General features: G+C 31.3%; 1 protein-coding gene across 1 annotated transcript; it reads right to left on the bottom strand.

Moving 5' to 3' along the window:
- Positions 1-1,519: 1,519 nt before the first annotated feature.
- On the bottom strand, positions 1,520-12,904 carry LOC128179658 (solute carrier family 2, facilitated glucose transporter member 3-like). Its single transcript, XM_052847169.1, has 7 exons — positions 12,794-12,904; positions 12,508-12,596; positions 12,249-12,347; positions 11,790-12,005; positions 5,944-6,028; positions 4,344-4,471; positions 1,520-1,792 (listed from the first exon to the last, which is right to left on the bottom strand). The coding sequence occupies exons 1-7, from the start codon at positions 12,873-12,875 to the stop codon at positions 1,604-1,606; spliced, it is 888 nt and encodes a 295-aa protein (XP_052703129.1). The 5' UTR covers positions 12,876-12,904; the 3' UTR covers positions 1,520-1,603.
- Positions 12,905-13,968: the final 1,064 nt, after the last annotated feature.

Here is a 13,968-nt window from a genome sequence, read left to right as displayed (position 1 = left end):
TAATATGTGTTGTATGTATTTCTTTGTCAATATAACAGAGTTCCTAATAATCCTGAGTATATGTCAGGATGTATGTAACCGTTGTTTACATGATTTTCAACTTGGACATGGTCTCCAGACTTCAGCTTCACGATGACTGTCCTGCTTATTTGGGTTAAAGGGTTTGAATTGAAACCACCAGCAGACACGCAGAGTTTACCTTTAGTTTTTTTGTTGACTTTTATAAATAACCAAAGCCCTGGGTAAGATAAAGAATCGACAACAAACATGTAGGTTCCCGCCACAGGATACGTGAACACTCCCGTTCTTACGTCATATCTGTTCCCGTCATTTGTCAGGACTGTGTTATATTTTACTGTTTGTCTAGCTCCAAGTCTTAGAGGTTTTGACAAATTCACATTTTCTTTACAGACTCATTAAATACTCCATCATGAGTAAAATTCTCTTAAAACACATGTATTCAAAATGATTTCAATCTTCGTTCGTAAAATAAATGGTATTCAGGTACTACACCGAGACTTATACGTTTTAAGACACTACGTCACAAGATGGCAATTTAAATGTTTTGTTAAACTGTTTGTATCAACCGATTCAAATGTATATCGTAATAGCTCAGTAATTAAAGTAGCAGACTATTCACATGGGGCTTTTGTTCATGTTTTCTGAATGACATTTTTGAAAATATCATTTTTTTTATCTAAAATTGCACATTTTTCCGCATACTTGACACATATACTTTTTATTGATCATGCTATCTATCATAATCAAGTAATTTTCTGCTGATTTTAGAAACTATTTCAAGGTGTAGTAAGGCACCTTAATGAGTTATTAAAAATGGTAAATAACGGCTGAAGTCGTAAGTTCCTTAAGCTTATTCATCGACTTGCCAATATTTGTTCGAAATATTTGTTTTTTCAGGCATGTGGAAAAAAAAGGGCTCCTTGTCATAGACTTATTGATCATTGATTTAACCTGACTAAGTACATTTGTTTAAATAACATTGTTGCTGTAGTTGATTGGTTGAGTGTTGAATATACATTATTAAAAAAAACATTGATTGATTCTTTTGTTGTTATGTTGACTAGTTGTACAAGGTTACACGTTTTTAACCTTCGATTACAATTTCAAATATTAGTCAGACATTGTTGTAAACAAGGTTCCAGCTATATGCACACAAATTACAAGTATTTCTATAAAAAGCGTTAGAAATGCATTTCTAACGATCTACCAAAGTGTAAGTGTCAATCTTTGAGTTATACGCAAGATACAGACATAGTAGTTCTTAAGGGTCATGCCTTGTTTTTGTTAACATTGGTCCATATATCGGTAAAATATCTTTCATTGTTTAAAGAATTAAAGAAGTTAATATATTCCAAATACACTTGTAAATGATTTTGCTTTACAATTAGAAATGTCTTATTGAGACATGGTAAATCTGATCAAAATCGTGACTATACCCCTATACAACAATTACACAGTAGTTTTATTTTTCTTCTAACAAGAAATTTAGATTAGTTTTTTCTAATACTAAATGCATACACTGGAATGCAACAAAGAAAGATTTTATGAATCGCGGAGATGCATTTCTATTGTGGACCTTGGTCTATGGTGTATTAATAGAATCTTGCTGAATAATGCTTTCATAAACCATCATGTCAGGCCTTCTAAACAGCAGTGAAATTTGTTCAAAGGTTTTCCCTTTTGTCTCTGGGACTCTTCTGTATATGAAGTTTAAGAAAATAATCAGCAGCGCCACAAACGGAAGGAAGGAGTATTGATGAATTGCCAGCTCCTGAAAATGTATATTTTCAATTCAATTTACAAAGTGAATGAGAACAATATTACTTTATATATGTTGGTAAAATACAGGTCAACAATATTTCTTAAACAGCTATTTTGTTATTGAATGTGATTTATGTCTATTAAAGATGAAATTATGACAACGGAAGAGAAACGGTACGTGCATATGGGTCATTCTCAAAAAAGGTGGTATTGGGTTGTTCAAGGGCACTAGAAAGTATAATCCTTGATTTTTGCCAAGTTTCACTTTTATGCTACCTTTGGATATATATTAGCATACATATTGGCACATAAACAGTTAATTCTAACAAAATCTTAAAATTTAGAAAGTTTATAAGTTGATTTTTTCACATTATTTGACTGTTCCCACTCAGAGTTTGTGACTTTAAATAGGTTTTGTAAGGTAGTAAGACCATTTTTTATTAAAATAATAGGGTCAAGAGATAAAAGGTAAGTAAAATACCTCTCTCAAACAAAAAGACGAAGAAAATATATGAACAATAATTTTCAGCGAGATCGAGTTTGTCTGTACATGTTTTTATGTCCATGGTGTAACGAAACAAAATATTGGTGTGTAAGAGTTGCTATTCTTAGTAATTTGAAAGATAATTGATACCTCCTTATTCCCATCGTATAGCTATAAACAATGATAGAAGACAAAATAGCTGAAGATGAAATTTACTCAATTTTTATAATGATAAGTAAGTAGAAATAAATGTGTAACTTTTTATATTGTCTTTGGGCTAACAGGAAATACTTAGGAAAAAGAAATATTTAGACATCCTGGAAAACAGACAAACTATTGCTATGTGTTGTTGTAGCAGATAATATGCTCTTTTACTCTGAGGGAGCAGTAATTATTTAGCAGAGACAAGTTAATTCATAAATATGTCCTTTGTGTAACAGTCCTTGGTGTAACAAGAACAAAAAGTTACACCATATACTATCACTGTTATCCCAGAGACTATAATTTACATACTTTATTTTTTTGGGAAAGATATGATGAAATTATTCAATAAATATATCACAATGTATCACATTTGTTAGTTTATGCTTATATATAATGTTGAAGCATCTGTTTGCTGTAGATCTAGATTATTTCTCAATCATGCAATATTTTGTTACTCCAAAGACACATACAATTAACACCAAGGACATATGACCTAAAATATTCATTTTAAAAAAATTCAGCATTGTCAAATCAAATCAAATTTATCAATTCAAGTATAATTAATATTGAATTTGATATTGGACTTACAGCTTAAGCCAAATTTTCCCTAAAAAATATTATTTGACTTTAAACAATATGTGTTACCAAGGACTTTTAATTTTACACAAAGGAGTATTTCAATTCCCATGCATGTATTTCTGATAGAAAAATTAATAAAAGAAGTATTGTATAAATACATTTTATGACAGATTATGCAATGTAGTATAATAAAATACTAAAATTATTCATCAACTAGATAAAATGGTGTCCATGGTGTAACATGTTGTGTCTTTTGTATAACAAACTTAAATTTTACGCCTGAACTTGTATAGAATAACAGTAGCATGTATAATATATCCGCTGAAAAGTGCATTTGGTAATTTTGAATTCATTTAAAATACATTCAAGCTTTCAAAACAAATTGAAATATTAAAACTTTGATTCTTATAACAGACAATGTCCATGGTGTAGCATAAGTGTCCTTGGTGAAACATACTGGAACTAAATTGTGTAAATAATTTGACTTTAGGGGCACTATTATGCACATTGATAATGATTACTGTTAAATATATGCATTCATAAGTTATAGCTATGAAAACATTCAGTTGTCTCTATTTTGAAATCTGATATTTTTGTGTTTAAATAAAGGTTGTCCTTGGTATAACATCTGGACTAACAATAATTGTCTTTAGTGTAACATCCCTTATTTTGTTTTTATTTTCAAAGATTTTTCAAGAAATATTGAGGTTTTTTCACTTAAGATTATTTTTCATGTCACTTACAAGTGTCTCCCAAAAAAAAATCAGACATTAAATGGAGAAGAAGTTTTCAGTGTGCAATACAATGTCATGAGATAGATGCATATTTCTCATTCACAAGCCAAATATGAAAAATTAAGGAAAATACATTATCAAATTCTTGTTTTATGATTAAGTTCAAGAAAAACTTCAAAAAATTTAACTTTAACACCAAACCAAATGCATGAACAATAAGATTTAATGAAATTTATGAATATTTCTTATGCGTTACACCAAAGACTGTTTTCTTTTCATGTGGTTGTAAATATCATATTTTTATAGATTTTCATTTGATGTACTGTTGGCATATTTTAGCAACCAAACATCATGATATGCCCGATACAAACTATGATAAATTCAATCTGGTTGTGAGTACTTTGTTTTTAAACAAGTGGTACTTGAAAAAATCCACCTTTTTTGAGAATGACCCATATAATCGTGTTAACATTGTAATTAATGATCATGCAAGACCCTTTTTCTTCCCACGTATACGTTGAAATCAAAATTTTAAACACAGCCGTATAAAATATACTTACATTCAATAAAGGGAAAACTAGTCCAACTGTGAAGTTAGAGAACCAGTTTACCATGGTGGACACGGAAACTGCCGCTGATCGCGGACCTTGCGAAAAGATCTCAGCGACCATAAACCAAGGTATTGATCCTGAAGTAAGAATGAGAGATTAATTCGTTGAGAAATGACTGCAATGTTATAGTTTACCTTCATCGATAATCAAACTAATATTTATCATTTCAATATGGCATTACGAAAAAGTATGATTTGATAAAATTAAAATACAAATGTACATTTTACATAGAGTTAATTAAAGTGTTTTCATTCAAAATCAAAAAGGGGAAAAATAACTTTCCTATTGCTATCAAACATTAGGTATTGTGATAAACTTTATTTGCAACTGATTAAACATTTCTCTTTCATTTAATTGGTAGCTTCATTCTCGAACAATGTAAATAAAAGGAATAGATTTTTAAACGGGCATAATCACAATTTTCTTTAAATTTGACTGTTTACAAAAGGACTATGAGCGGTTTTATGCATTCTTTGCCCCCAAAATCAAAATTTTAAAAAGAGGTTTAAAAAGAAGGGGAAAGATAGTTAAAATCATATTGGAAATAAAGGTGTAAAAAGTTATCACCACAGTGACGTCATAATGTAGAAATGACGTCATGAAGATTGCATTATTTTGATAAATTGATGGTTTTTCGACTGAGAAACATCGAGCGCAGGCTTGCTCAAGTACCACTTTTAAATATAATGTGTATAACTATCTGACAAAAAAAAAATATGTTAAAATCGCACTTGAGCAGACCTGCGGTCTTTACTTCCGAATGAAAAATATGGAGCAAAAATGAGAATATTTTCATTTTTGTGGAAATTTGAGGGAATAAGGGCATTTAAGTGACGTCATAGATAAACAGCGAATGAACAATGATGACTAAAATCAAGATTTAAGTTATAGGCACCCTCTATACAACGATTTGTGAAGATTTTATTTTTATACGATACTATTTAAAGATTGGTTGAAATCGGGGGTAGATATTTGACCATACCGCACATAGTCCTTTTATTAAATGGTCATTACAAATGGTCAGTACAAATTTTGACTTCAGTTTTAATATACGCGAACATCTTACAGATCTTACATTTCAATGTAATATGTTTACCTTAAACTTTTCTATATGAAGGCTTATTATGAACTAAATCAATTTCTAATGTTGATTATCGCTTTTTATTTTATCATAAATAATCTACTTTTTTTATTTGACAACCTAGATGTAAACAATAACCTAACATGAGCCTTAATTACATAACAAAAAATTGTGAGCACTGCATTCTTGCTTATAATTTGAAAACTAGCATTAAAATCTTTGCTTACCATTAAAATATTACATTAAAGTTGTAAATATTAAAATTTGAAATCCGCCAAAGACTGAACACAATGTTGCATGTTCCTCAACTACCCAGGTTTCTGTGAGAAATCTATTTTTACTATGAGAAGTTGCCAGGGGACACTTTTTTGGAAAGTGTATATTGAAATATGAAACATGTTTATATTATGTGAATCATGAATGAAATTAATAGGGATGAAATATTAAAATATATTTTACTGAACACACCTGGACCTGAGGCAAATGCAATGATGTAACATATCACAGACACGATAGCTAGGTAAGGCAGCCATACGACTGTTATGTTCAGTTCCTGTGAAAAACAAAAAAACATTTAATGGTTTTTAAGGATCATTTAATACTGTTAGGCAATGACTAAATCTCGAACATGTTTAAAAATATACTACGACATAAGTGAAACATAGAACAAGACTTCTGCAAACATTTCGTTACTGTAGTGGAAAGACTTCTATTATAGTGAGGTAATGTACAAAGAGAAAATAGGTGTATATCGCTTACCTACGCAACAACGTCCGACTTAAATTTAATTGACAAAATGGCTTCACTATGATTATTTATTTATAGAAATATGATATCCTCTTCCAAAAATTATGTCAATCTGACTATACGCGTTGTTGCATGGACATATTTCAAAATTCTCTTTAAACACCTGCTTTTTTACCTTTATATTTTATCTTTGAATTCTTTATGAGAAAAAAAGGAATTTCAACACCTTTGTTTAACAATTGTGTTGTTATAGTATATGTTTGCCCTTAATAAAGAGCTAGAGCCACGAAGCATCAAAAATTGCCCTATCATTAAAAATTACCATATTTTGGTATAATATAGGGTAGAATCTTAGCTTTTCATAACTGTTTTTCTTTTTTCGATATCTATCATACTTTTTTATAAACGGAGTTTACAATATGGCATTGTTTTGATGAAAAATGTAGAACAGACGTCATTTTTGTTAAGTAACGTCACGAAATGATAAAACTACGTATGACTTGAATCTAATGAAATAAACAAAAAAAACAAATAAATTATCATGTAGACATTATAATTAATTTATGAAAATCAATTTATTGATGAAAATACCATGAAAAGCTTTTTTACAATAAAGTTTCAAAAATATTACAGGGACCAGTGCTGAAGGTCAATATAACAGCGGTACATTTAAATATGTCGGTGTGTTAAAAGTTCTTTTTTCTGCAATTTGAAACGGCCTGAAGTAATGCTGATGATGCGCAGTGTATAACTGAGGATTAATCATTGAATTCTACCAATGTAATAACAAATTATTAAAATTAAATATATAAATATGACAGAGATACGGTAATTGAATTTAATAGAGATATATGTAATCTCGAATTTTGATGCATTACTGTAAAAGTCTGTGTACATTATTTTCATGATTATTTTACTTGTTTCAAGGCTTCAATATTATCACCCAATCCTGGTGCTTTACAGCAGTTAGATGCCAGGGTTCAATCCTTTGAAATGTTTTATTTTCCCATTTTCCCGTGGGCTTACCGTGCGTTCATGTGCGCTCACCTTGCGTTCACTTGCGCTCTCCGCTCCGTTCCCGCTCATCGTTCACAAAACGCCCACCGTGCGTTCACAAAGATTTCGCCTTGCGCTCACTGCGTTCGTTTTGTGTTCACTTATTGTTTAGTCAGATAATATTATATTTAGGCTTATAACAATACAAACATGTAGTTTATTGTTATTATTTCCTGATTACCAACGAAAATTACCTCCCAGGGCACTCCGAATAAATCGTTTATCTTGCGTTCACATAGAGTACATATATCGTTCAACGTTCACTTTGTGCTTGCGTTTGCGCTCTGCGTTTGCTCACAGTTCACCGTTCATAAGCGTTATCCAAATTCGGCTCAGTGTGCACTCACCGCGTTCGTTTAGAGTGCACTCACTGTGCGCTCACCGCTCACGAACTGTTCAAGTGAAAAATAAAACCTTTTAGCGACTGTGTATATGTAATGGATATACTAGTATGCCGAAAGCAGTTCTGTATGAAATAATATAAAACAGTTTCGAGGCCCGTTATAGGGCCGAGAACTGTGATATTTTTGATACATAAGTGTTTGAGGCATATATCGTACTTAAATCACTCCATTGAATATCATTGTTGATTCCTGAGACAGTCCGATTTTAAAGAATAACAGTATTATTAAGAAGCTCTTTAATAATCGGACTGTCACAAGTAAAAATTTTGACTGCTGGAACAAGGGAATGACATTACAGCAGTGTTTTAATGTTCATTAATTAACTGAAAAAAGAATATCGATTTCTTTAAAAATATTCTCATGAGTTAATTATTCCTTATAAATGCCATAACGTCTATTCATTCACATTTCATTTTTTCTAGTGATATTCATGTCTTTTGAGAATTGTTCCAAGTGATAAGCTATCCGTAAGAGAGAGAGAGAGAGAGAGAGAGAGAGAGAGAGAGAGAGAGAGAGAGAGAGAGAGAGAGAGAGAGAGAATGTGGGTTTACTATTTTGAAGCGAAGATAGGTTAAAATGAACATTTTTATTTAAAACATCAAGCAGTAGCACATAAATAATGTCGTAAAATTGTCTTGAAAAGTCGAATTCATAGCAAGCATGTAGAATTTGTGTTATCATTTGTATAGATTTGTAATGAACCCGGCCGTAAATCCATTTTTTCAGAGGGTAGGGAAGGGGGGGGGGGTGGTTGAATGGAAACAAATACCGTTTTAAATCTCTCTGTACTCATCACTTTTTTTTTTTAGAGAAAGGGCCCGGCAATCTGAATTTATTTTTATATGCAATACAAGAAAAATTTTAATTAAATTTAACGCATAAATTGATCAAAGATAATTTCAATCGAGAATTTTATAGGCAAAAGTAAGTCACCGATGTACACACGTTTAGGGTGTATTTTTTATTTTATTGGACAAATGATCAACAAAGACATCGCAATTAGGATTAGACTTCTATATAGTGCACATGCTAATAAAGTATTCTAAGCTGTGTTTACCAAAAGCCGTCTTCATCGAAACGGACACAATCGATCTTTTAAGAAAGGAGTGTAACTGCATGTAACGGTTCACCGGAAATACATTGACCACGCGACGAATCAACACTGATCAACAGTGGCTGATAAAGAAAAGACGTATGCATTGGCAAAATGTTTTTATACAAGGGGCGATGGCTTAATATTCAATTACAGCTGTACTTAGGAATTAAATAATCAGGTTTTTTGACGGAATAAGTTAAGTTTATCATATATGTAGGCCTACATGTTTACACGTGATGTCGACTGTCTTTCTCCCGCGGTATTCAGGAACACGTACTTGTGTAAAAAAAAATCGCTTGCATCTTTCCTTTCGTTTAATGCATTTCACCGTTTGACAAAAAACCCACAACTAGCTACTTATACATGCTATCGCTTATTCTAAAATTATAAAGGTACATGTATAGGAATATATTTACTTACGTACGTACAATGTTAACTTTGCCAATTTAATTTTTTCTGTTTGTTAGCAATGTTCATGTATCTCATACTTTACTGAAATTGAATATTACCGTGGTACATAGAAATAATGCTTTTTAAAAATGCAGACTTTACTGGTAAATTCTATTGGCAAAATACTGAAAGAACTCAAGAATCCATGTACAGATTCAACTGACGTCGCAAACGTCAAACTATGACGTCATTGATGATGCACGTTGTAAGCATGAATCCACAGTATAAAATTACTAGATAAAACATGGTAAAGTTCAGTTTATATGCAATTCTTCCTCAAATATTTAATAAAATAAGGATTTTGTAAATAATCACAAATAATTCTTTATCATTATGAATTAAATTTCAATAAAAAGGAAGCAAATAATTACCCTAAAATAGAGTGGTCTGTTTTATTTTCTGTTACTAAAATTTTCAAAATTTGTAAAATACACATTGGCCACACTTGAGTACCTCTACGAAATTTTGCAGGCAGAAGCATTTATGCAATATCTCTCAGTTTTAAAAGTTTCAAAGAGGTACTCAAGTGTGGCCACATTCAAAATTGGGAAATACTGCAGTAAAATCTACAATTTTCAGCTATTTTTAACGATCATAGTATGTTTGATGATGCGCATGTGCTAAACGGTGGGGCCGAAGTGAAAAAAATTCATATGCCTAGATGCAGAATATTGTGCCCTACATTATAAGTAATTACAATTTGTATTGTTTCAAACTTGAGTTTTGTGAAAATTTTAAGGCACATTTTGATGCTTCGTGGCTCTAGCTCTTTAAAACGCCTTCATTTTCACTACCTTTTTTTATCAATTTATGAATTTTCGCCCTAATTCCCACCATGGTACTATATCTATCAAACACAACCTGGACACATTATCAGCTGCACCCACAATATATCGTGGATTCCCTTATCATATGTTTTGGTATGGATAAAGTAAACAATACTTTCGACATGCTTACTTTAACTATGGAAATTATATTTACAGGAAGTACTTTTTTAAAAAAAAATTGTAACCTGTCTAGTTTAGGGATATCTCTTACATTCTTCCGGATCTTGGCAAAACATACTTCTATTTAATTAATAGGTTGCTTTGACTAAATTTAAAAAGTTTTTACCACTATGTTCTAAATATGAATCCACGTATATTTCTGATATTTCTGTTCAAATTTTTGAATCCCAATATGAAGGGAAGTTATGATATAACTGCCATTTTACTTGATTTTACTGCATACATCCTACATTTTTTATTAAGCATTTTCTCAACATTCCCCCTTGGAAGAGGGATTGGTATTTTCTTTACACAAACGCAAACGTCTATACACAAAGACACTCTGTATTAAGTTTTGAAAATGAATTTATTAATGTCAAAGATGTTAAAAGTTTACAAAATAGAAATTGAAAAAACAAACGTGTACGTACATACAGAATCTATAAGAATTAGATTAGGAAAGTTTAAAATGTTTAAGTACAAGTGGACTAAAAACATGTATTCGTGACGCAAACCTTTGTAGATAATCAATTATGTCAGCTATCAACAGCTTTTAATTGGTTAACAACCATCCAGTAAAAATGGATATCGTTAAAGGAATAGTAAAATGATCGCATGATATATAAACAAGAACATTTAATGCACTGCGCAGAAACTAAAGTACAGGTGGATATCATTACATCGGATATCGGTTATCTTGAATAGCCCGTAAATATCAAGTTTTAACGTCAGTCCCGATTGCATTCTCTAAATAATTCATGTTTAAAATTATCTTTTACCTGACAACCTCTCAAATCATACATTCCATCTAGGCTTATAGATAGTAAAAAACATAAATGAAATCTTATATACAAATCTGTTTTAGGTGTCTGACATTTGATAAAAATAAATAAGACCAACAAAACTCCTTTCTTTAATAATGTATTAATTTTTACTACCGTTAATCATTAAGTAAAACTATATATGATATGACATAATTATGGCCCCCATAATTCGCCATTTTTTAAGTGTTTCGGGTACATTAAAAACTTTTTTAGAAGAGTTGATATAAAATATATTTTTCATATATTTATTTGATTTTTTTGCTCTCACTGGCAGTATATGACGTCAGAAGTGACGCTATTTTTAGAATTCAATCAAAATCAGTCAAAAATTGACATTTTTCTTATCTTTTTACGAATGGTAAACATAGAGCGCATGCTTGAACAAGATTTATTTTTTTTTGTCACTTATAAGTCTTGGCTAGATACATCTCTGATTAAAATATTTTGTTTGTTCAAGCATGCGCTCTATGTTTTCTGAAAGAAAAACTGCTTGAAAACAAGCTGTTTTATGCTAAAAATGCAAAAATGGCGGGAAAAGGTTGTCTTTACGATGTCATATTTCTATATTGTGGGCACTTGAATCAAATGAATATTATGTAAACACATATATATTTGAACTAAAAAATCAAAGAATTACAGTAAAATGATGATGTTCATTTTAGGGGGCCATTTTAGGCCCATATCATATATAGTCCTTTGCTTGCTTGTTCTTAAGTGCCAAAATTTAATTACGAGCAATGTATGTACTTACTTTGATAAGTATTAGAGACAGAGCAAGAATAGCACTGAAGATCAGTAACCCTCCCACTCCGACTAACAGGAGGGTACGGCGTCCGACTCGATCCATAAGGAACGCAGATACTAATGTCATAACGACATTGACCCCTCCTGTTGCTATGGTAGCATACTCAGGCCAATGTGCACTTAAACCAGCTGTTTTAAAAATTTCGGTGGAGTAATATATCACCTAAATGGATATGAAAGGAAGACATGTGCACTGCTTAATTTTTCTAGTCCAACATTGAAATGGAAGAAATATGTTTTGTAAATACTGAATGGTTAGAAAAATACTTACAAAATTGAAAGAATAAAATAAAATAACGTCTGTTAATTTATCGTTGATAGATATATCACATTAATTGTTAAACCCAAAAGAAATTTTGTTCTACAGTAGAATTCGACATGGTGAATTTGTATAGACATTTCTTACAGCGTTGATGCCACTAAACTGCTGTGTCAGTTGTAGAACTACGCTTATAGTCAACGGCTCTCTGAAAAATTTGTTCCGGAACAAATCCATGAAAGCAAACTGGAATAGGGAGAGAAACACGTTTTTTACAAAACTGTCTTTAAAAAAATACCTATTACTGTTAGTTATAATTTTATCCATTATGACGAATATGACTGTTCTCATATTGATTCTTTATATTAGTCGAGTATTATATTTCGCAATTAGCATCTTTTGTTACCTCTGGCATCCTCGTCTGCGTCTCTGCTTCCCTTTTCATTTCATCCATATCCTCTCCTACATCTTCAGTTTCCCTTAACCAGATTAGAGCTATCAAATAAGTAATGAAATATTCATCTTTTTCGTGTATAAATGTTTTATCGTAATAAAAAAGAAAACAATTTTGCAATATGCAATACTTTGAAACAAATAGAATAACTCATTGAAATGATAAAACATTAGATACTTTATACCCATTATGTAATCTTTATTTGCAGAAAGTCAAACCTTACTATTTGGCTTCTGACCTTTTTCAGCCTTGTTTTCATCCATTGCAGTAAGCATTAGAAATCGCGGAGATTCTGGACACCATGGCAGAGAACACAACATTATAACTATTGGTACAACAGTCGCTCCTTCAAATCAAAAAGTAATTTTACTTCCACGTGTATTTCTGGTCTTAGTAAGCATCTTATTAAAGCTATTTTTATATAAGTCGCACTTTCAAATTCAAAATTATTCATGAAATTTTACCAGAGTAATCACAGCATCAACGGTATTGTTATAACAGTCGTACCAACATCTTAGCCATGGAAAAGACAGTCTCGCATTCATACCATAAAATAATAAAAGACATATTTCTTGCTCGTTGTAATTCACTGAAAACATACTCAGCAAATTTATGCCTTCGTATAACAGTGATAGTTTATCTTAATATAATGAATATGGCTTAATACAAATAAAAAAAACAAGTACTGTTTATATTTACTCAAGTCGTATGGCCAAAGGTCTTTAGTACCCATAACAGAATCCAGTCCCAATATTTGAGAGACCAGAATGCCTATGTTGATGGCTAGCTGGTGGACGACCCCAGCAAATCCTCTCAGAGACGTGGGTGCTATCTCCATCAAGTATAACGGGGCAGCCCCTGAGTTTATTCCTAAAGTTTTTTGTTTGAATTAAAAAAAAATAGCATGTACATTGCAGTTATAGACATTATATAAACTCTTTGAGACGAAATGATTGCATGGTTTTATTAGAGTGGGTGTTATTTTCATAAACATAAAAAAGAAAATCAGTTAAATAAGTGATAAAAAATTTCTGCATTATTGCAGGAAAAATATCAGTAGTAGTTTAAAAAGTATCATAATTAAAAAAGTTAAGAAACTACAAGATCGGTTTTTCCTTGTGATAGGAATCCATGATAAAAACAATAGTATGAACTGTTGTCAGTATGATCACGATTTTTTGTGAATATCAATGCAAGTTTGTCAGCTTTGGAAGATATTTATGTTATTTCTTCTCATATATACGAAATGATAATTAACTACGCACAGAGAGGTGTATATTTACAGTACTTGATAATGGTAGAATTGTAAGTATACCTGCACATATCCCGACCAAAAGTCGACCAGCTATCAACATTTCATAGGAGTTTAAAAAGTTAGAATAATACATCAATGCAGCTGATATTAAATGCAAG

This window comes from Crassostrea angulata, chromosome 4 (assembly GCF_025612915.1).
Source record: "Crassostrea angulata isolate pt1a10 chromosome 4, ASM2561291v2, whole genome shotgun sequence".
Classification (NCBI taxonomy): domain Eukaryota; kingdom Metazoa; phylum Mollusca; class Bivalvia; order Ostreida; family Ostreidae; genus Magallana; species Magallana angulata.
This window is presented reverse-complemented; position numbering and strand designations above follow the sequence as displayed.

Excerpts from the sequence above, each read along its gene's own strand:
- LOC128179658 (XM_052847169.1), bottom strand. The coding sequence starts at position 12,875 with ATGTTGTGTTCTCTGCCATGGTGTCCAGAATCTCCGCGATTTCTAATG. Across the intron at positions 6,029-11,789 it reads TGTCTCTAATACTTATCAAA|GAACTGAACATAACAGTCGT; the intron begins GTAAGTACATAC and ends TGTTTTTCACAG. Across the intron at positions 1,793-4,343 it reads TAGTTTTCCCTTTATTGAAT|GAGCTGGCAATTCATCAATA; the intron begins GTAAGTATATTT and ends ATACATTTTCAG.